Raw genomic sequence first — 23,040 nt, 5'->3', positions numbered from 1 at the left:
TTGCTTTACAAACTTTGTTTCATATATTTTATTCCTAAAATTATAAAATCATGTCTTGACTCTTTACTTGGTTATGTTTGAAATTCATAAGATCAAAGCGAAGTTGAATCTTTTTTCAATCTCCATTTTTGCATTCAAGGACTAAACCTATTTTCTTTTCTATTTTGTTTCTATCTTTAAATGGGTCACTTTTAAACTTCAATTTTTAAAAAATTTCTGTCACTTATATTGCTATAGAATATGCACCAAACTTAAGGTAAAAAGAAGAGATGGATGATGATATAACACTAATTAAAAATAGAGGATTAGAGGATTGTTAATTGCAATGTATAAAAGAAAACCTAAACTATAAAAGTGCAAATCAACATAATACTATATGGTAAAAGTTGACTCCAAAAAGATTGGAAAATGCAAAGAGGGAAATAATTATTTAGATGAAGCATACCAAAAACTTAAACTAAGTTGCTCCACTTCTTTACTGTGTAGTATGCAATATTATAAATTCTAATAATTATAGTATTCAAACGACCTGTTGTGGTATCAAAATATATAAAAGAGAAATTGAAATAAAAAAATAAAAAATAAAAATCAATTATACCAATAAATATGAATAACATAGCTGATGTTCTTTTTTGAAAAAAACATGACATATATTCAAGCACATATCGGTGTTTGCCATGATTTTATCATCAATCATTCTCTCAATTTTGTTTCAATAGATCATAGACATATAAATCAAGGTACAATAAGTTTAGGATCAAATGATATTGGGGTCTCAATTCTTTATCTTTCATAATAGGGAAGAAATTGCAAAAATACTCTCTGTAAATCATATGTCACCATATTATAACATTTAACCAATACAACTCATCCGTCCAGATAATACACAACTTCTATATCTTGGGTGCAACTTTGGTTTCAATTTGATCATTCATTAAATCATGAATTTCTTCATGCTAACATAAACTTGGTTTTTCTCGGCTAGTGTGATTTCATGACACTGTATAAAGCATTTGCAAAACCAAAAATTGAATTGTTGTATATTTGAAAAATTTAACTATGCACATATTAAAAATAGATAGTTGTAGATTACCTAAACGGAGGAGAATTTTGCACGTTCTCATTCCTCTGGATTGCCTCCTCTTCTCCAATCTTTTTCCTCATTTGTTCTGCTTCCATCTCTTCATAATATTTTTTTTCTTGTTTTTGGCTCCATGGACAAGACTAAACAAGATATTTTCAAGCAATAGAAAAATCTCATACAATTTCATTTATGTATTTTAAATAGAAAATTGTGAACTTTAAAATAGAAATTTAATATCTAAACTAGAAATAAAAAAACAAGTGCATTAAAAGATAGTAATTGTGACATTGGTAGATTGGAAACACTAGCAAACATAAATTTTAGACTCCATTCTCATAAAACATCCATAAACAAAGAGAACAAAAATTATAAAACATTCATGAAAAGCATCTGTGAAAAGAGAGAGAACTTGTTGAAGAAAATGATACCCACTACTCAAACATCCTTGAAAATTAAATTAACCACTATTCATAGGAAGATTCTTTCACCACTATTGACAAGAAGCTTCCAATATTGATAGGAAGTGCTAGAGAGCTTGGTGATCAGCTTCCCCTTGATCTATCCTCTTCGAGAAATTTTCCAGGATAGTCTCCATCCCTTTGGTGCAATAATCCTACAAAAGTCATTCAAATGTCTTGCCCTTTGTTTATTAACTGTTGTAGCAGCAACAAAAGAACACTTGTCCAACATGCACAATGCTATTAGAATTAAAATTTAGCAACAAACACATTACCAAGGCATCTACTTCGGACAAACATTTTTCATGCCAATTTTCTCAACAAGAAAATGTAAAATACTACAAGGAAAAATAGCAAGCACCAATCAGGAAAAAAAAAAAAACTAAATTTCAAAAATTCATTTTTTATAAAAAAGAAATCTAGCAACCTTAGGATAGAATGATTGTTTTTCCAATTTCACTTAGTCTAAAGCTGTAACTAATACAAATGAAACAATTGAAAACTATAGTCTCCACCTATAAATAGGCCGGGCTAACAGAATTTAATTTGATGAATAAACAAATAAAATGCTTTAATTGCAACCTTGTAACTTCTTTAATCAAATAAAAAATATCTTGACTCTATGACTATTTTAGGTTTTAGGACAAGACTTGGTTTCGCTTCCATATTATATGTGTACATGTGAAGTGATTTGGGAATTCGCCATTCCCTTAATTAAGGGCATTTAGTCTAATTTTGATTAGTATCAATGTTGTTTTGTCTTTAAGAGCAATAGAGAAACCGAAGAGGAGTTTTTAATGCAAAATCTCATACCTGAACTTAAAGGAAAAGACAAAGACAAGGGCAAACATTGGTAGGTGGCCGCATCCCACATGCCTTGCTTTAACAATTTTCCTGCCATTCACAGTGCATGGCTCAGATTTGTTTTTGCTTCAGACTCGATTCCACTTGTCCACGGACATGACCCACTCTCTTATTTCTATCGCCTCATCATGCTATAAATCAGCAAAGCACTGGGTAACCCTTCATTGAGTCAGCATAATAGCATAGTCTAGAGGGAAGAAAAGATGAGAGCTCTCTTGTTATTACTTTTGTGCCTTCCATTCAGCTGGTCAATTGCTGATGTTGTCATTAATGGGCAGCAACAGCAGCAAGAACATTATGGAAGGCAGCTGCAGCAGCAACAGTCGTGCAGAGTGAGGCATTTGAGAGCCCAGCAGCCAGCTGAGATGATCAGATCAGAGGCCGGCACTCTTGAGCTCTCCACCAGACAAGACAATGAACAATTGGACTGTGCTGGTGTTGAGTTCATCAGGGAGACCATCGAAAGAGATGGTCTCTCCTTGCCCAGATTCTATAATACCCCTGGACTGTTTTATGTTGTAGAGGGTAAGTTAGCTGTGCTAAGACAGTAGCTAGTCTCTGTATTTGTGTACTATAGGCTTGAGTTTATCATACATTTTAAGTTTTGATTTGTTTAAAGAGTTCAAAATCATATTGATAAAGATCTAATTAATAGAAAGTTATGCCATTTGAAATGATACACATAAATATATTAGAATGTGTTGTTTAAGTCTGGCCATTATTTATTAGGACCCTCGGCTCATATGAATTTTGATTCTAAAGCACCAACTATTCTTGCTTCTTTAAGCGCTGAACAGTTGTTTATTAAGATCGTCATTTCATATATAAATGACATCATTTTGATTCCAACTCACCAACTATTCTATTTAAACCTCTTATTGAACAATGGAATCCAGTATTCTTTTTAGTTACGATCATTTTAGCCAAATAGATTGAATTACTTACCTTTTCCTGCTCATTGATCAGGTGAGGGTAGGCTGGGAGTGGTTTTCCCTGGGTGCCCTGAGACTTTCAGGCGACCTCCTTTTGGTGCAGGAGAAGATGAGTGCCAAAGGAGGAGGAGAGGATCAAGACGAGAAGAAGAAGAAGGAGAAGAAGAAGAAAGAGGAAGAGGAAGAAGTGAAGAAGAAGAGAGAAGTAGGCATGAGCAAGAGTGTGCTCGAGAAGAGAGCTCTCAGAAAGTGAGACGAGTGCAGAGAGGAGATGTGGTAGCAGTTTTTGCAGGAGCAGCATTCTGGTGGTATAATGATGGTGACAAACCCCTTCGACTTGTAGCCATTGCTGATACATCCAACTACCAAAACCAACTCGACAGGCGCCACCGTGTAAGATTTTGATTTAAACAACACAGAATAAGCTTTGATTTGTTTAATCAGTTAATCTGAAAGCACACTATAAAAACGTCTTTAAGCTTGTTCCATTTAAAATAGAGGATTACTTAAACATCACATATTAAGACTTGATTCCTAAGTCAAGTGTTAAATAGTCAAAGTTGATTTATTTGTCCAAACTAAGTTTGTGTCTTAGTGTGAGATGTTTAAGAGTGGCCCTAAAATGGTTCTCAACAATAGATTTTACCGAAAAAACTAGTGAGACCCAGATAAGCCACCTGAACAACTTGATTCCTAAGTCAAGTGTTAAATAGTCAAAGTTGATTTATTTGTCCAAACTAAGTTTGTGTCTTAGTGTGAGATGTTTAAGAGTGGCCCTAAAATGGTTCTCAACAATAGATTTTACCGAAAAAACTAGTGAGACCCAGATAAGCCACCTGAACAAATTGGTTTATCTGAAATTTGAAAACTTAGATGGGTTATAAGGCTTAGAGCTTAATTGGTTCTTCTGAAAAGATAGATAGATCATAAAGTTTGATTTAGGAGATATTTTGAAAAATCTATTGTACTTTTTGATGAGTTAGCTAAACGAATAGGTTCATCTGAAATTACATTATAGATAAGTCTCAAAACTTAGATAGCTAATTTGAAATCACATTGTTAATTGAATTTTATTGAAAAGAAATCAGATGGTATATCTAAATAAGTTGACACTTAGTGGTTTCAGATGAATCATGTATACAAATGACAAGTCAAAACTCAATATATAGTTTAAACTTGCCTACCCAATTCAATTTGTTCTACGTTTCTTGCTTTTCTGCAATTATAGAAAGATTGGATATATTAACTTTTGAGTTGATGAAACAGCAATTCTATTTGGCTGGATCACCTGCAACTCGGGAGAGAAGGGAGAGATTAGGAGAGGGAAGGAAATTGGGAGGCAATATGCTTGCAGGGTTTGATCCGAACACATTGGCAGAGGCATGGGGAGTTGAGCGAGAAACAGTGAGGAGGATTCAAGAGAACAACCAGGGACGAGGCTTGATCGTGAGGGTCAATGAACCCCGTCGACAACGAAGAGGTCGTGAAAACTCTCCCATTTCCTTCTGGGAATCCAATGTAATCACCGGAGGGGGAGAAGAAGAAGAAGAAAGAGAGGGATTCAATCCCAGTGCACTCCAACAGTTGTTCTGCAACATGCGTCTGCGCCACAATGCTGACAACAGAGAAGATGCAGACGTCTTCGTTAGAGACGGAGGGCGGTTCAACACAGTGAACCGTTTTAAGCTCAATGCTCTCTCTCACATAAACTTGGCTGCAGAGAGAGGCGTTCTTCACCCTGTAAGTAGCCCCAAAATCACATTTTGATGTTCATAGATGGTTCAACTCATATAGATGGGCCTAACATTACGATGATTTACATGCATGCAGAGAGCAATGTTTGCGCCGTCATGGCTTTCATCCCATGCAGTAATGTACGTGACAAGAGGCGATGCTCGAGTTCAGGTGGTGGACAACAGGGGAAGAAGAGTGTTCGATGGAAGCATAAGAGAAGGAGAGTTCATAGTCATTCCTCAGTTTTATTCAGTTGTCAAGAGAGCAGGTGACCAAGGCTTCGACTGGATTACTTTCACAACAAGTCACAGGTGAGTTCCATTGATGATATGGTTTTGATCTTAACAACATTGTTGGATTTTTTTGTTGTGTTGATCACTGAGATTCTGGTGCAGTCCAATTCGATCGAGCTTTGTTGGAAAGGGCTCGGTACTGAAGTCAATGCCTCAGGAAGTTGTAATGGCGGCGTATAACATCAGCTGTGGGGAGTCTCAGGATTTAAGGTGGAACAGAGAACATGAGTTTTTCATTCTGCCTCCACAACGACAACAGTTCGGTGGGCGCAGATCGGCTTAATGGAGGCAAATCACAGGCTCAGACGTGGGTTTTAAGATCTTCTCTGCTCTCCTAGACTATGTATGGAAATGGGGCAATCCGATCCTCATTCCTCTAAATGAATAAGTATAAATTCAGTAATAAGAAAATGTTTTTGTGCGCTGTTCCTTGAACAATCTGTAGACAACAACCCATCGTTTGAGTAAGAATGAGTTACTACATTGAGTTTTCTCTCTCTCCTAATATTGCTCTATACTACACTATAAAGAATAGTTATTAACTCACCACTACCAGTTCTTCAAAAAAATATTACGAGTGACAAATCATACATTTCAGATATCATTTTTACATCATAAACATAAAATATCATTTTTGTTTGTATTGCATAATTATAAATTAAAAAGTTACAAATACGGTTTCATTCTTATAGCTTATTGGAGATTCAAATATTTTTTATTTTAATTAAATTATTTTAATGATGTTAATAATGAGTTGGAAGTTGGTTTCTTTAAAAATAATGTGAGAACTTAAATGAGAATACAATTCAAATTGTAAACATTTGTAGAATGTTTGTAATCAATAGAATGATTGCTAAAACATTTAATGCATATTTATAAACACATTTATAAAACAAATTAATAGATAATGATTTTATTCCATTGAATGAAGTTGAGGCTCAAATTCGTGAGCACATTAGATTAGCAAAGGCACAAATCTACAATCACAATGGTCCAAGTTTAAATTATATGCACATTAATTTGTAACATTGATAACATGTCAATCTATTTCTTATATCTATGTGAAGATAGACAAAGTTATATTTCCATAATATATCTACTTGTAGTGAAGAAGAGAAAAATGACATCATACACATATTTTTATCTCTAAGTTCATGGGCTCTCCTATTCTCCACCTCCTAATAGATGAAATATATTCTAGTGTTACACCATAAATAGTAGCTTATTAGTTTTACCTATCTATAAGCGAGATTAATGTATTCATATTGATGCATTTGACATTTATTTTCATTGAAAACTGTGGTTTCAAAAAAATTAAAGCATATCCATAATGTTTGCAATTGTTTTGTTTCTATTTCTATTTTTTTAAATAATATTATCTTGATTATGATTGGTCGTTGATAGTTTTGTTGGCCATTTTATATTTTTACATTTCCAAATTTAAAGTTTTCTTTGTGGCCAATGAAAAACAAGCTGAAAAAATATTTTTAAGTTTCTAATGTTTCTAAAACTTATCCCCAAGAAACTTTTATTAGGTCTTTTGAGAATGTGAAGTCTTTGTAAAAAACTTCATTGCACGTGGCGATAGTGCCAACTCTAAAGCCTCTTTGACCACCATGATTTCTATTTTTTGTTTGGGTAGGTAATTGGCCAAAGCCTAGATTATTTATTACTATCGTTCATATTAATTATTACGTGTTAATCTCGAGTAGATTAGAACCCAAGACCTCTTCGATGAGAGGCTCACAAATTTCAATTGCATTTTAGACTCTTGACTTAATTTTATTTATTATTATAAAGATTATGCCATTTAAAAAATTTATAGTCATACAAAGTTAATTCATTTAATTTTTTAACTATCTTAATCATTTTAAAATTTAATATGAAATTTAAGATAAGTAATTAAATTAACAACTTCAAAGAATTAATCTTACTAGATTTAAATTTTTTCCCCTATGTATATTACATAAATACATTTCTCTCTCAAAATATTTTATTTTTATATAAAACTACATTTTTTCTTAAAACATATCTTTGGAAAAATATCAGTTTGCTAGTTATTTTTAAAAGAAGCATATCAAGAATTCTAAAATATTATTTACCTATTTTTTTATCAGTAAGAGGCTGAAGTCAAGATTAATTATTATATTTTATGATTAATTTTATTATTATTTGTTAAGCTTGAGTAGACTTGAACCCAAGACCTCCTAAATAAGAGGTTCACAATTTACCATTGCATTGTAGGCTCTTGCCTCATATTTACCTATTTTAAAATGGATGTCGAAGTCTATTGAATTTATTTTAAAACCATTTGCTAAATTCATCAAAACTATTAGAAAATTTAATATTGAGTTCCATAATGAGATGAAAGGTTAAAAAGCAATGTTTTAAAAATTAATAACAAGAAAACTTTTACAACATCTTAGCCTTTTATTTGGCTTTAATAACATGGATACATGAAAAATATTTGAAAATATATTCAAGCCAACTTTAAAAATAGTTTTATCTGACATAGATACACTACAATTATTTTATGAAAAACTCTTAATCAAAGAAAAACTTAAATCAAAACTACTCATCAAATTACGTGGGCTAAGTTTGTAGAAATGATTTTTTTGGACACTAAACAACTCTCCAAATTTTGTGGCCTAAGTTTATTGAAATGAACCTTTTGGACAATAAAATGAATGTTAAAGAACTATTTAACAAAAAAATATAGGAAACTTACCTGCAAGATATGAAACTTGTTAATTTCTCTCTCAAAAGAGCAAAAATAGTAATTTTTATATAGAATATTTTTTATTTTTAAAGTTAAACTTTCATTTCTATTTTTCTTATTTTTTTCTAAGAAATATTATTAGAGGCTACGATTGCTTTATTTGAGTTAGTCACATTTATATTTTCTATCAAATTTCATTTGTGAAATTAATTTTTAAAAGATTTAATTAAATAATTTAAATATTTTCTTATCAATATTTCAAATCACAATGGGTGATCCATCCTTATTTAAAAAAGGAGATATATATATGAGATCAAGTTTAAAATTTATTTATTTTCCTTAGCAACCTACATATAATCATATTTGTTTTAAGGGATTACAAACAAATATTAGGTATTTGTGGCAAACTTTGAAAACACATTTTTTTATGTGTATAAGAAATATTGTAGAATATTTTTTATAAATAATATTTTTATTTAAAAAGTTTAACTTCCATTTCTATTTCTTTGATTTTTCCTTTAAAAAAAATGTGGGAGGGTAGGAATTTTTTTTTGTTTTTTTGAGTTAGTTGCATTTAAATTTGCTATGAAATGACATTTTTTTGATTAATTTATTTTTTAAGAAGATAAAATTTAAATTATATAAAAAAATTCTTCTCTTTTTTATTATGTGGATGTTTCTTACATCAAACTTTTAGATCACAGTTGTGATCTATCCTTATTTAATAAAGGAGTGCAAGAGAATTTTTTTTTTATACATAATATTTTTATTTAAAAAGTTTAACAAGTTTAACTTTCATTTTTATTTCTCTGATTTTTCCTTAGAAATAAGGTGGTAGCATAGCACTGGTTTTTTTGAGTTAGTTGCACTTAAATTTTCTATCAAATCTCATTTCTACAATTAAATTATTTTTTAGAAGATATAATAAAATAAAATAATATATTTTCTTCTTTTTTATATAAATTATATAACGTTTACCCATTTTTTAGTTCACACTTGGTGATCCATCTCGATTTTAAAAAGAACATAAGATAGAAAAATATTTTATGTTTGTGTTAGAGTAATAAAGTATTTCTTTATTAATTAAATAATTTTGATTTAATTATTAAGTCACTTATTATCTCTAATTTTCTTAAGATATACTTTAGGCATATAATAATTAATTCTTTTATTAATTATTATCATGCAACCTAGGTAAGTTACCTTATAGGGTTTTGATCTCCTTTTATAAGGATTGTTGTCTCTTTATATTTTTCATTCATTCAAATTCAATTTGATATTCTTTTTTGCACATCAAGAATGTCTCATCTTCTACCAATCTTTGAATTTGAGTCTCTATAGCTTTTCTTCTCTATTTCTATGATATGTATTTGCATGCAGTGATTCTAATTGGGGAGGGTTGATTTTTCATCAACTTCAACATAGTCTTCTCTACCTAGTCATGTTCTGTTCATTGGAGGTTCTTCGGATCAACATCTTGACAATTTTTGTAACTTCATGCTTCAATGGTGTTCTTCATGATCATCCTTTTGTTCATATCTTTTGGAGCATTCTTTCCATCTCTTCTTAGAGAAGGATTTTTCCCATGCAATTTTCTCTATTTATCCACTTTACAAAGATTTGGTTGTGATTAGGTACCTCATTAGGCCTTGTTGTTAGGACCCAAATTTACTTTCATTGGTAGGTTTCTAGGTTTTTAGTTACTTCCTGATTTTATCTTAAGGGTGTGTGTTAGAGTAATTTAAAATATTTCCTTATTAACTAAATCATTTTGATTTGATTATTACATGTTGTGCTTACTATCTCTAGTTTGTTTAAGCTAAACTTTAGGCATATAATAATTTATATTTTTATTAATTATTATTGTTAAAGTTGATGAAAGATCAACCCCACAATTCCCAAGAATCACTTGTAGGCAAACACCTATCACAAAAAGAGAGAAGCAAAAGCTATGGAGCCTTGGATTCCTAGATCCATAGAAGAGACATTCTTGATGAGAAAAAAAGAAATTGCTATAGTAAAAAGTAAATGAATATTTTAATTGCAAAGAGAGATCACCCTTATAAAGGAGATCAAAACCCTAGAAGGTAAAACCTAGTTTTCATGATAATAATTAATAAAATAATTAATTATTATATGCCTAAAGTTTAGCTTAAGTAAACTAGAGATAATAAGTGACTTAATAATCAAATCAATTTGATTTAATTAATAAGAAATACTTTACTACTCAAACACCCCCCCTTAAGATAAACTTAGGGAGTAGCTAAAACCCTAGAAACTACTACTAAAAGTAAATTTGGGTCTTGGCAACAAGGCTTAATGAGGTACCCAAGCACAACCAAATCTCTAAAAAGAGGAGAAATAAAGAAAACCACATGGGAAAAACTCTACTCCAAAAAGAGATGAAAAAATGTTGAAAAGAACTAGTGAAGGATTGAAGAAGCCTCCACACTAGGAAATTTCCTAGAAGATATGAACAAAAAATTGAAGGATTTGAGCAAATATGCAAATCAAATCCAAGAAGCCCTCGAATACCTGCATGTAGAAAACCTATAATAGAGAAGAAAAAGACAAGAAGAGGCAAGGGTTTGCTCTAAAAACATGCAAATTTTATTCTCAAATAAAGAAAAGATAATAAAATTAAAAAAAGATCAATCCTTATAAAAGGAGATCGAAACCTGAAAGGGTGACCTAAAAGTTACAAAGGGTAACCTAAAGGTAAAACTTATTTAATAATTACTAATTAATTATTAAATAGAGAATGCAAAAAGTGCATAAAGTGCAATCTTAAGAAGGGAGAAAAGGTAATTTAATTAATGAAATTAAATTAACATTTTTTTCTAACACCTCCCCTTAAGATGAGCAACAATGCAGTTACAAACAATGTAGAAAGAGCAAGGAAATTAGAATGCAATGCTGAAAGAAAACTTGAGTCTCGACAACAAGGCTTGATGAGGTACCCAATCACAACCAAATCTCTATGAAAGAAAACTTAGTGGGATAAACTATACTACAAAAAGAGATAGCTGAAAACCTAGTGAAGGACTGCAGAAGCCTCTAACTAGAGGAATTGTTCCAGAAGATAGGAAGACAAGGAATCATGAAAAACACCACTGAAGCATGTAGAAGCTACAAATTCCATAAAAAAGAAATTGAGTTGATCTGTAGAACTTCCTTTGAAATAGAACCTGACCAGGTAGAGAAGACTATAATTTGTATCAAATTAAGAGGCAAACAAAGGGAAAACACTAAACTCAAAAATATACATGGCATAACAACAAAGCTTGAAGAGCTGATCAATCAAACCAAGGAAGCAATAGAAGAACCCCCCCCCCCCCAATGCAGACAAGGGTGAGGTGATAGGCATCTGAGAAAGTGGGCCAATATCTCCTACAAAATAGAAAGAACCAAGAACATCGAGAGTGAGGAAGAGGTACAAACACCTATAAAGACACATGTCATCGACACATCATGGGGCTAATATAATGGAAGGGACACTCATTTAACAAAGGAAGAGGGCACTAAAAGGAAAACAACTATCCTCCCATGGCACTTTAAAATGTAGTGTGAGTACAATAAGTTAAAATGATGAAAAAGATCCCAAAAAATAAGGATTGACACTTCATCTTAGTGTATTTGCATAAACATGCTTACAAATGATATCAAAAATGAATAGAAAAGGAAAAGGGGTGATACAATAGATAGTATAACCCAAAAGAAGAGATCTGATGTTACGAAAATGATCCTCGGACCTGAAACATCCAAGATATCCACCATAGAAATATATAGCAAAAACCATAATAAAAAAGATCTTGGAGTAGAATCTAGAAGACAAACCAACATTTCTAGAAAAAGAACTGAACCAACTTTCCAAAAATATATCATTTTCAAAAAATGGAGATGAGACACTCAAGATATGCTCTCGAGAGTAAAAAATAAACATCCTCCTTTGACTTCCCAAATAGGTAACCAAATTGTATCAAAACCAAAAAAGTCCTAATCCATCATCTTAGTCTCGGAACTAGCTTTCCACTACTTTTAGATTGAAAAAAGACATCTATATGCTCAAGTTACAGTGAAAAAACCAATAGGGACCCTAGAAATGCATCAAAAAACTTTTTTTTTTAATAAAAAAACATTATAAAAAAAAAACCGCGTCACTGGTGGAGCAGCAGCCGGATGGTGTATTGGGTGGTAGTGGGAGGTGGGCCACTATGGAGCTGGGCCGTGGTGGCAGAAGGTGGGCCGAAGCTATTGTGGAACCGCTAAGCGGTGATCGCTAGTAGTGCTACTATGGTGAGTTGACAATGGCAGCTCAAAACCACTTTTTTTATTTTTAGTTTTGCAATTTTGATAAAATAACACGCCTCAGAGTGCGTGTAGAGGTCATACAACCTTACTGGGTAAAAAATTTTGCCTCCCGAATTAACGTTGTCCAAAACATGCGAACATTATATGGAAACATGGGTTTTGACGCCTTCTGAATCCATCCTTGAGGTCTTTTTGGCCTCAAGCAACTTCAAAAATTAGTGACCCCCCTATTTTCTTAGGAAATACCCAAAAAACTCCACATCTAATCCGTCAAACCCCTTTCTCCCTTTTTCTTCAAATATCAAATAAGCTACAATATATTTGGCTCTGATACCATGAAGCATTTGAGCAAATATGCAAATCAAATCCATGAAGCCCTTGAATACCTACATGTAGGAAACCTATCATAGAAGAAAAATATGAGAGGAGGTAAGGGTTTGCTCTGAAAACATGCAAATTATATTTTGAGATAAAGAAAAGATAATAAAATTACAAAGAGATCAATCCTTATAAAAGGAGATTGCAACTTGAAAGGGTAACCTAAAAGTTACAAAGGGTGTAACTTAAAGCTACAAGCTATTTAATAGTTACTAATTAATTATTAAATAGAGAATGCAAAAAGTGCATAAAGTGAAATCTTAAGAAGGGAGAAAATGTAATTAAATTAATGAAATTAAATTAATCTTTTTTTCTAACAAAAATGATCATGATGAACACCACTAAAGCATGCAGATGTTGCAAAGATCTATCAAAAGTAATTGTTGATATGAAGAACCTCCAATGAAATAAAATTTGACTAGGTAGAGTAGACTATAATCTACATCAAATTAGGAGGCACATAGAGGAAAATAACTAAACTCAAAGATATAGATGGCATGAAACATCAAAGCCTGAAGAGATAATCAATTGAACATGGAAGGTTATAACCAAAGTAGGAACAAAAAGAAGAGTGTTTATATGGTAAATTATCCATCTCACTGATGCATATGTACCCAGTCACTACATTTTCCTAGTATATAGGATCACATATTGAATAAATAACTCGCTCCATCAAACCAAGGAAGCATGGGAAACAATAGAAGAACCCCCCTAATGTAGTCAAGGGTGAGGTGATAGGAAACTATAAAAGTGAGCCAAAAGAATTTTACATCAAGGAACTATGGTTAAGACAAACAAAAGAGTACACATGTGTGTACTGAGATGATCAATCTCAGACATGTCATGTGGCTAATGTCACAAAAGGAAAACTTACTAGACAAAGGAAGATGACAAAAAAAGACAAAACATCAACCCCCATGGCACTTTAATCAGAGTAGTGCATGTACAATAACACACAAGATATGGTGAATTCCAAGAATACAATAATCTACATGAGTGTCCTTAGATGATATTGCTTGAATTAGAAGGCAAAACAAGACAAAATAATTGAAACAAAAATATAGATGAAATATGACACTTTACCTTAGTGAATTTGCAAGAATGCATACAAATGATTTCTAAATAGACCACAAGGGACAGAAGACTGATACACCATATAAAACCCATGACGAATCATCTAAAGAAATGAATTGATCACCAGACCTAAAATAACCAAGATATCCACTAGAATGAAAAAATGCAAAAAAACAATAGAATGTGTTTGGAGCCAAATCTGGAAAAACAACTAGCATCACTAGAAAGAGCTCAGAAAGGCCTTTGCAACAATATAAAGAATACCCAAATCAGAGATTGGATGCTCAAGATATGTCTCCAGTAGTGAAAAAATGAACCCCTAATTTTGATAGTAGAAAAAATCATTAAAAAAATTAAAACTAGAAATTACCTATACCACTATGACAAGCTTGGAACCAACTTTCCAACGATATCTCATTTGTGGAAAAGAGAGTTTGTATGCCTAAGGTATGAGGAAAAAGCTGAAGGTTGGTCCAAACAAGGCTTGAAGGGGTGATAAGAGTGCTGATGTAATGTTGATGTTAGTAAGTGACAGGCATAACTTTGATGGTCAAATGGACGTCGGGGCAAAAAGAATGCCAAAAAAATGATCGTGATGCTAGAAAAAGAACATCCAATATGCCAGGAAAAACTAGTTTGCCAAAAAACAAAGGGTCGGTGCCAAAAAAATCCAGCGGCCAAAAAAAACATGTGAAAAAAAACATATTTCACAAAACACTTGTGAATTCATTCAAATTGCTAGAAAATCATGCGAAAAAGGGGCGACCTACATGAGAATGGGGATGTGTGAATGCATAAGGAACTATTGGTGAGCCCCAAAACTACCAAATTTTTTCCCTCAAAAATGCCTTCACATCGCCACCAAATGGCATTTAATGGTGCATAAACTACCTCAAAACTCATGGAAAAACCTTAATGGGGAAGGGCACGGAGGGTTACCCTATGCAGAAAAGGTACCACATGGACCTTGTTGAGCTGGTGAATTTGACAAAAGGGGGCCACCCATGCAAATGATGCACACAGGGGCACTTTGGCAACCTAAGGAGGTCGACTCAAAATGTCTATTGAGATAAAGAAGCCACCACAAAAAAATACATCATCAATCATGAAAAAATGTGCCTCAACACAAAGGCAAAAAATGTCTTTATTGGCTTGATCAAGCTAGCCAAAAATGGCCAAAAGTGGCAAAAAATGGCCAATTGAAGTGCATTATCGAGTGATGTTAGTGCTTCAAATAAAAAATGGAGACCAAAGGATAGAGATGCACTGCTCCCAAGAATCAACTACTAAACACCTTGGAGGTTGAAACCACTGATCAAGGAAAAAATAAAATGTCCAACCTATCAAAAGTCATGTAAATTGTTGGTTTAAAATGGAAACCACCATGGCCTAAAAAATTGTCAGAACTTGAGCAAAAAGTTGAATGCCCAAAAGATGTGGCTGTAAACAAGGCCACATTACATGCCGAGCTAGATTCTGAGTGGAGTTTGAAAAAAAAGGAAGAGTGTGTGGATCCCATGAAACATGTTGCACCCAAGGAAGAAGTTGACATGGAGTGCCAAAGGTCATAAGCATACCAAGATAGGAGGTACATGTGGGGTGGGAGGAGAAAGAGGTCCAACAAGGCCCATTCAAAGCACCAATCACAGGGCTAATTAAAAGCAATGCCATAGATCAACAATGTCATGTAACCCAAAATGGAGTACATGCCTAGAAGAAGAGGGCCCAACATTTGGTTTGTAGCGTGTGCCACATGGCATTGGGCATTCTAAAAAATCCCAAAATCTAAACACATACACACTAAAGCCACAAGTGCTTTACAAAAAATTGCAGGGACCGCCAATAGCAAGCATCAAGCTTACATGACTAGAAAAAACAAAGGGCCCACACGTCAACCCTTGGAATGACCTGAAAAATAGGCCTTGCATGCATGATCCACCTAAAAGTACATCCCAAAATAAAAAGTGCATCCACATCTTCCCAAAAAACCATTGGAAATTTAAAAAAAGTCAAATCAAAGGGACAATAGCAAGCCACATTGGAGAAGACAAAGCTACAGGGGCTAATACAAGTTGTACATTCACATTGTGATTTCCAAAATACCCATGGAGTACACAGGCCAAGACAAGGTGGAAGTCCATGCTAGGTACAAACACTGATGGTGGGAGTCACTTTGGATGGTAGTGTTGAAAGCTCAATGATCCACTTTTGCCCCACACATTTTTTTTGCTAAGGACAAACAATAAATAATTTCACTCTCTTCTAAAGCACTTCCGAAAACTAAAACCCTCTGAAAGAGAAAACACAGATATGAAAAGCCCACCCAAATCTCTCACAAATAGAATAGGGGCATGAAGATCTGGCGCTCTGATACTATGCTAAAGTTGATGAAAGATCTATCCCACAACTCCCAAGAATCACCTGCATGCAAAAACCTATCACAAAAAGAGAGAAGAAAAAGCTATGGAGGCTAGAATTCCTAGATCCATAGATGAGATACTCTTGATGATAAACAAAAGAAATTTCCATAAAAGAAAGTGAATGAATATTTTAGTTACAAAGAGAGATTGTCCTTATAAAGGAGATCAAAACCCTAGAAGGTAAAAACTAGGTTGCATGATAATAATTAATAAAAGAATTAATTATTATATGCATAAATTTTAGTTGAAGTAAACTAGAGATAATAAGTGACTTAATAATTAAATCAATTTGATTTAATTAATAAGAAAATACTATATTACTCTAACAATGATCATGCAACCTAGGTTAGTTAGCTTTTAGGGTTTTGATCTAATTTTATAAGGATTGATCTCTCTTTGTAATTTTCATTCATTCAATACAATTTGCAATTCTTATTTGCACATCAAGAATGTCTCATCTTCTATGGATCTCTAAATTTGAGCCTCTATAGCTTTTGTCCCCTCTTTTAATGACAAGTGTTTGTATGCAATGATTCTTGGGAGTTGTGGGGATGATCTTTCATTAACTTAAATAATATATGTATGTATATCTATCTATCTATCTATCTATCTATCTATTTATGTGTGTGTGTGTGTACACACACACACACACACACACATGTATATGAATGTATATGTATGTGTTCCCTAAGTTTATCTTGATGGTAATTATTTCCTTATTAATTAAATCATTTTTGATTTAATTATTAAGTCATGCTTATTGTCTCTAGTTTGCTTAATCTAAACTTTAGGCATATAGTAATTAATTCTTTTATTACTTATTATTAACATGCCTCCATAGCTTTGCTCGACATATGCATATGCATATGTATATATTGTTGGAAGCTACAATTGAAACAATTTTTATGTTGTCATTGATTTCAAACCTACTAGAGAGACATTTAATTGCAAAGTGCCATATCTATTGATTGATGAAGCAGATTTGAGAAGAGAGATAACTAGATGAACTAGTGAGGTTGTTGAGTAAAGAGAAGCAAGTATGTTGGAATCACAATGGGCACTTGATCAGTTATTCTTTGATAAGAAGTTGTATTATTAAATCATTGTAAGAAGTGTAGAAGCATTGAGTTGAACACAAGTAAACCCTAGTTAAATGTGGTCAGTCAATGAAAGCTATTGAAGCAGAAGATTAAGGAACTTAAGAGATATCGAAGAAAATAGTAATATTAAAGTGTTATTTTTGGCTGAGAAATTTAAAGAAGGAAATTATAGTAGCGACCAAGTGTAGTGAAGATCGAGAAAGATGGTGAAATTTGAGATGGGTGTGACAGTAGAGCTAGAGCAGAAGAACACAGTGATGACTGAGTGTCAGTAAAATAATAGTTTGTGAAAGAATTGAGTTTTGAGGCCGACATAGTTGAATCTTTAGATTAGTCAAAATGCATGGATGATAAGGATTGATGAGCTAGTATATTTAATGCACAAATTGAGTTTGTTATGCAATCAAAGACAAGGATCTAAGGAGAAGTTTCTAGAAGTATCAAGAAAGGAATAAAAGGACAAAATGATGAATATATTTATTGAATCTAATAAAACCCTAAGATATACAATGATGTTTAAGAGGAAAAAGATCAAAGCTACCTATTTAAGGAGGCACAAGAGGTGTTTAAGGTTGGTTTATTGTTGATTGGCAATTTTGTGAAGATTCTTTGAAGAATAGAGTAGCAGAGGAAAAGTGTGAAGATTGGTGAAGTGTGATTTCTTGAAGGGTTTCCAAGAAGATCAAAGATGGAGATATTAATGAAGTCTAGTCAATGAACTAGCAAATGAGTGAATGAAGATCTAAATTTAAAAAGTGAGTTGTATCTTTATAGATCAACCTTTCTATTACTTTCTAACCACTATGATAGTGAAAATCCTTTAATCAAGGTGACATTATAATATAATGATCCAAAGTCCTCTAACCAGGCCACTCCTAACACAATGAGTAAATTCTTTAACAGGATTACACCTAATAATGTGTTTTGTAACATTTAACAGGGTTGGCTGTTAATTGATCTCAATTTACAAGAGTGAAAAGTGGTGGCATGTTACTTGGTGGTTTTTCCCAAATTGGGTTTCCATGTTAAATCTTGATGTCATATATGTGTGAATATTATATGTGTGATGCATTTTATTTACTATTATTTATTTATTGTTAGTCAACATATATTGAACAAAACACTAAATGATGAATGAATATGTTAAGTTACTGATGAGATGCTATATGGTCCAAGTGGTTTTATGAGTCTGTATAAGTTTTTTGAATTTAATGAAAGTTGAGTTGGTACATCTAGAATTGAGGGTAACTAATTCACCCCCCTCGAGTAGTTATTCTAAATATTCTAACAATTGGTATCAAAGATTTGGTGCTTGTAAGGAAAGTTTGAAGGGACTTAAGATAAAGATCACAATGTACAAGAGAGAACCAAAAAATCCTCCACTCCCTATGACACAGCCACAAAACCCTCCACTCAATGTCCCCCCTCAACAACCACAACCACCTATAAATCCCTTGTGTATCCCATTAGATCATGTGAATGATACCTTGGAGGACTTCATTACCATCTTACACAAAATATCTCTCACATTTCCTAATTGGTTAATAGGTTGAGGTCATCTTGTCTTGATCACCACTTAACCCTAGTGAATACACTAGAAAAAATTACCAAAAGTGAAAATGAGGTGTCTAGGGAGGTTATGAAATGGGGTTGTGGAGGGATAGGTGTCATGAATTTAATTTTGGTGTGTTATTGTAAAAGAAAGTGAAAGATAAGGGAATACAAAAAAAGTGATATATGTGCTATTTTCACTGATGTTGTTAGTATAGGCTCCTTAGAAGAAACTACAAAATCTTTTCCTATCCATTGGTGTATGATGAAATCAACTTTTTGGGATAGGTGGTATATGGTCTTACACCTACCAATGTGCAATAATTATGAAGCTCCTTTATATTTCACGAGAAAGCTATACTATGACTTCTTCCTTAGTGAGAAGTCAAATTACTTTGACATCCACTAGTTCCAAGGTAGAGGGAAAGGCTTTGAACATGATAGAATTGGGGCTTGTAGGGTGGTACCAGCACAGGAAAGGAGGTATATAGAAAGAAAATACATGTTTCATGTTGTGGTCCCATTAGTCATAAATGAGTCTATTTATTTATAGACTCTTCATGTTATTGCATCATTGATTGATGTCATCATTCAACATGGCACAAAGTTAGCCAAGAGAGTGGATGAATTATCATCTATGACAACTCCACCATCATCATATCAATCTGACAGGGGGAGAGAGAGAGAGAGAGGAGTTATCTTAGAGAGAGAAGGGTTATAGGTTAGAGGGAGTGGGTGTTAGGGGTTATTGAGAAAGAGATAAAGGTTATGAAAAGACGTGTCTATATATATATATATATATATATAATAAAACTATTTACTTATCCATGAATTTAGTTATATACATATAAATATTTAATTATAAATTTATATACATAAATAAAATATAACATTAACTCAAGATTATACATAATTTGATCAGGTTATTAATATCATTATAACCAGATTGGGTTATGTAAATGTAATATTTGAAATTTGGTCAATCATAACCTTATCGCAAGGTTTTTCCAAGCAAAATAACCTGATCGAGTTATGTAAACATAGAAAGACAATTTTATTCTTTAGAAACTCGACTAAGTTATGGCTCAATAATAGCCTTAGGAGTTGACTCAATGGCTTGGGAGCTCATTTTCCATCCAATTTATTCCTTTAGACATTTTTTCATCTTCTAAGATGATGTCTCGTCTTTTTCTTCATCAAGTTTCCAAATGGTAAAGTGGGTATCTCTAAAATCACCATCATAAATTCACATGTCTTCTTAGCTTTTTGACCATATAAAATTTTCCTTTCTTAAACAACATTAACATTGCAAAATTTAATTAGTTTTACCACTATCTTAATAGTCCTCATAGACATATTTCTAACTTTTTTTTAATGACTTTTAATATATTTAACCAAATTCAAAATAAATTACACATTATTGTTCTACACTTCACTCTATACATTGTTAAAGATTTTTTGTTTTTGATAATTTTGATGCAAATTATGTTGAACACATGAACATGTACCAAGTTTTTAGGATGTGGTCACTTCAATAATTCATAAAAAAAAGTTTATCATAAAATTAATAAAAAATACATAGCTTTTAGATATCACTCATAACTATGTAACTATGTCTTTTGTGTTGCATACAAAAATAGCTATGTTATATTTTCTAAAAATACTAGGAACTATTCTTTCATGTGCATAGGGTTTGATCCACCTAATCTTATCTATTTTGTGAAAAATCTAGTAGTTTAGAAAGTAGATTCAAGGTACTACAATTAATTTTTTTTACACATGTCATTTTGAGTGGATGACCCTCAAACATCTCATCCAAGTTTAGGTTTATCCGATTCTAGAAAAAGATTGTCCACTTATATCCTCCCCCCCCACACACACACCTTTTTTACACCTTCCTAAGCACCATCTTGGTAAACTTACCTTTTGATCTTCTTCTCACCTTCCAAAACTATCTTATGGAAGTCCTCTACATCAGATCTCAACTTTGTCACCCCACAAAAAATCAACTAGGGATTCACAACTTCTCAAACAACAGCTCAACCTTCGCAAGGATTTTTTTTCTCTAATACCACTTGATACAATCATGGTCAAAGAGACTTGCCCAAGCATATATCTAGATTTACACAACATAAGAAACAAGGAAATTAATAGATCTAAGAAAGACCAACCTCTAATTATTTAGAAATTAATTACAAAAATTCTACAAACTATAGTTTTATATGCTAGAAAATTGGTCTTATTACATTTCGAAACCTTTAGTCAAATACCCACTACAAGTTATATAAATTCTAGTTACCAACAACTACCTAGATATATACAACATAATGCCTTATAAATACTTCACAATTTCCAAGTCGGCCAAGAAAGGATTACATTCTCCAAGAACAAAAAAATGTAAATTACAAATATAGGACAAGGCTAAAATAACACAGAACTCTTCACATAAGCAATGCGAACCATGGTGATCCAAGATATAAGTCCACATGTGATCCACTCAAATTGAGATACGTGCCAACTAGCATCATCAATTGGGAAATAGGATTGCAAGATTGTGAATCATGGACAAGTCAAGAAATTGTTAAGAATAACATCAACCTAAGAAGAATCCAAAATAACTCAAGAAAATCATAACCAATTGATGTGAAAACCTGAAAAATGATCCAAGTCCTAGTCTAGATCAAATCTCCAATTCTACAGTGAAAAGGATGAAGAACTAGATTATCACGTCTAGAATATTCAAACAAGAACACAAAAAAAACAAAGAACAATTTTTTTTTGGCTGATACAATATTGCCAAGAACCCAAGATATTATCATACAACAATAATGAATTGCCCTTGATAAGGGATTGAACAATTTATATGAAACCTAGGTGTGGATGAAGGTAAATCACCACATATGTCCTAATCCTATGAATGTAGGAAATAGAGTACATGAACTAAGTGATATTAAGTATGTTAGTTTTAAAAAGGGCTTAGTTAATTTAATGATTAATTAATAAACTACCTTACTATAACAATCTAAAGGAAAATAAGAAATTACTAAACTAAAGCACAATCAAGACATATAGTTTATACATGTATTAGAAAATAGTATGCTAATTTTGATCATAATTATAAATAAATAGAATAAAAAATATTACCAAGAGTACAACAAGGAATGAACATTCACTTGAACAAAAAGGAGTGAAAGCATCAACTAGTTTAGGTCATCATTTAGTTATTTATCCCCTTGTCAAATGAAGAAAAGTACACACGCACATTCATACATGTATGTATGTATGTACTTATACATACACATATATGTATATGTATATGTATGTATGTATATATATGTATATATGTGTGAATATATACATATATATACACACACATATATACATATACATATACATATACATAGACACACACACACATCACACACACATATATGTTGTGTGTGTGTGTGTGTGTGTGTGTGTGAGTATTTATATGCATACATACATACATATATCTATGCATAGATACATACATACATGAATACACATACACACACACAAGCATGTAATGCACAAACATAGACACATGATATAATGCACACACACATGATAGATCATCCTAAATTTTAACCTTATGACTACTTGATAGTTATTTTTCTAATTACTTCAACACTTTTTTACATGGCTCAAAATTTCTACATCTATAAATTTATTGAGGTCATCAAGTATGCAAGTGAAGCTACACAAAGTCATTTGTAACAATAAATGGGGTCACATGTGATAAAAAATAACAAAGATACACATAATCATGTGTAGTGACATGGTCTATGCGGGGCATATTTATTATAAAGGAAAGAACAAAAAATCTAAATACTATTAAGATTTGTAGTGTTCTTAAATCCTTTCATGGTTTTTTTCATACCATTTTACTTTTTCCTTAAGAGGTGATAGTCTATGTTTCTACACAATAGCCCTTCAAATACAGAATGCAAACCTTGATTGGTTTCCATTGTGGTAGTTTGAATGACCTCATTCCATACACAATTGCATAATTTATTACCATTAAATTCTAAAACATGATGAGGTAACACTTGCTCAAGATGAGGATGAAAGTGTTGGCCTCAGATTGGTTTTGACAATCGA

General features: G+C 32.4%; 1 protein-coding gene across 1 annotated transcript; it reads left to right on the top strand.

Moving 5' to 3' along the window:
• The first annotated feature begins 2,609 nt into the window (after positions 1–2,609).
• Positions 2,610–5,648, top strand: LOC149535571 (11S globulin seed storage protein 2-like). The gene is made up of 5 exons (XM_089804556.1): positions 2,610–2,931; positions 3,373–3,731; positions 4,605–5,078; positions 5,169–5,383; positions 5,468–5,648. The coding sequence occupies exons 1-5, from the start codon at positions 2,610–2,612 to the stop codon at positions 5,646–5,648; spliced, it is 1,551 nt and encodes a 516-aa protein (XP_089660682.1).
• The last annotated feature ends 17,392 nt before the right edge of the window (positions 5,649–23,040 follow it).

The sequence above is a fragment of the Cupressus sempervirens genome, chromosome 10 (genome assembly GCF_028749045.1).
Source record: "Cupressus sempervirens isolate cs-2001-9-10 chromosome 10, ASM2874904v1, whole genome shotgun sequence".
NCBI lineage: Eukaryota > Viridiplantae > Streptophyta > Pinopsida > Cupressales > Cupressaceae > Cupressus > Cupressus sempervirens.
Note: the sequence above shows the minus strand (reverse complement) of the source record. Positions and strands in the feature narration are given on the sequence as shown.

Excerpts from the sequence above, each read along its gene's own strand:
- LOC149535571 (XM_089804556.1), top strand. The coding sequence starts at position 2,610 with ATGAGAGCTCTCTTGTTATTACTTTTGTGCCTTCCATTCAGCTGGTCA. Across the intron at positions 3,732-4,604 it reads AACTCGACAGGCGCCACCGT|CAATTCTATTTGGCTGGATC; the intron begins GTAAGATTTTGA and ends TTGATGAAACAG. Across the intron at positions 5,384-5,467 it reads ACTTTCACAACAAGTCACAG|TCCAATTCGATCGAGCTTTG; the intron begins GTGAGTTCCATT and ends ATTCTGGTGCAG.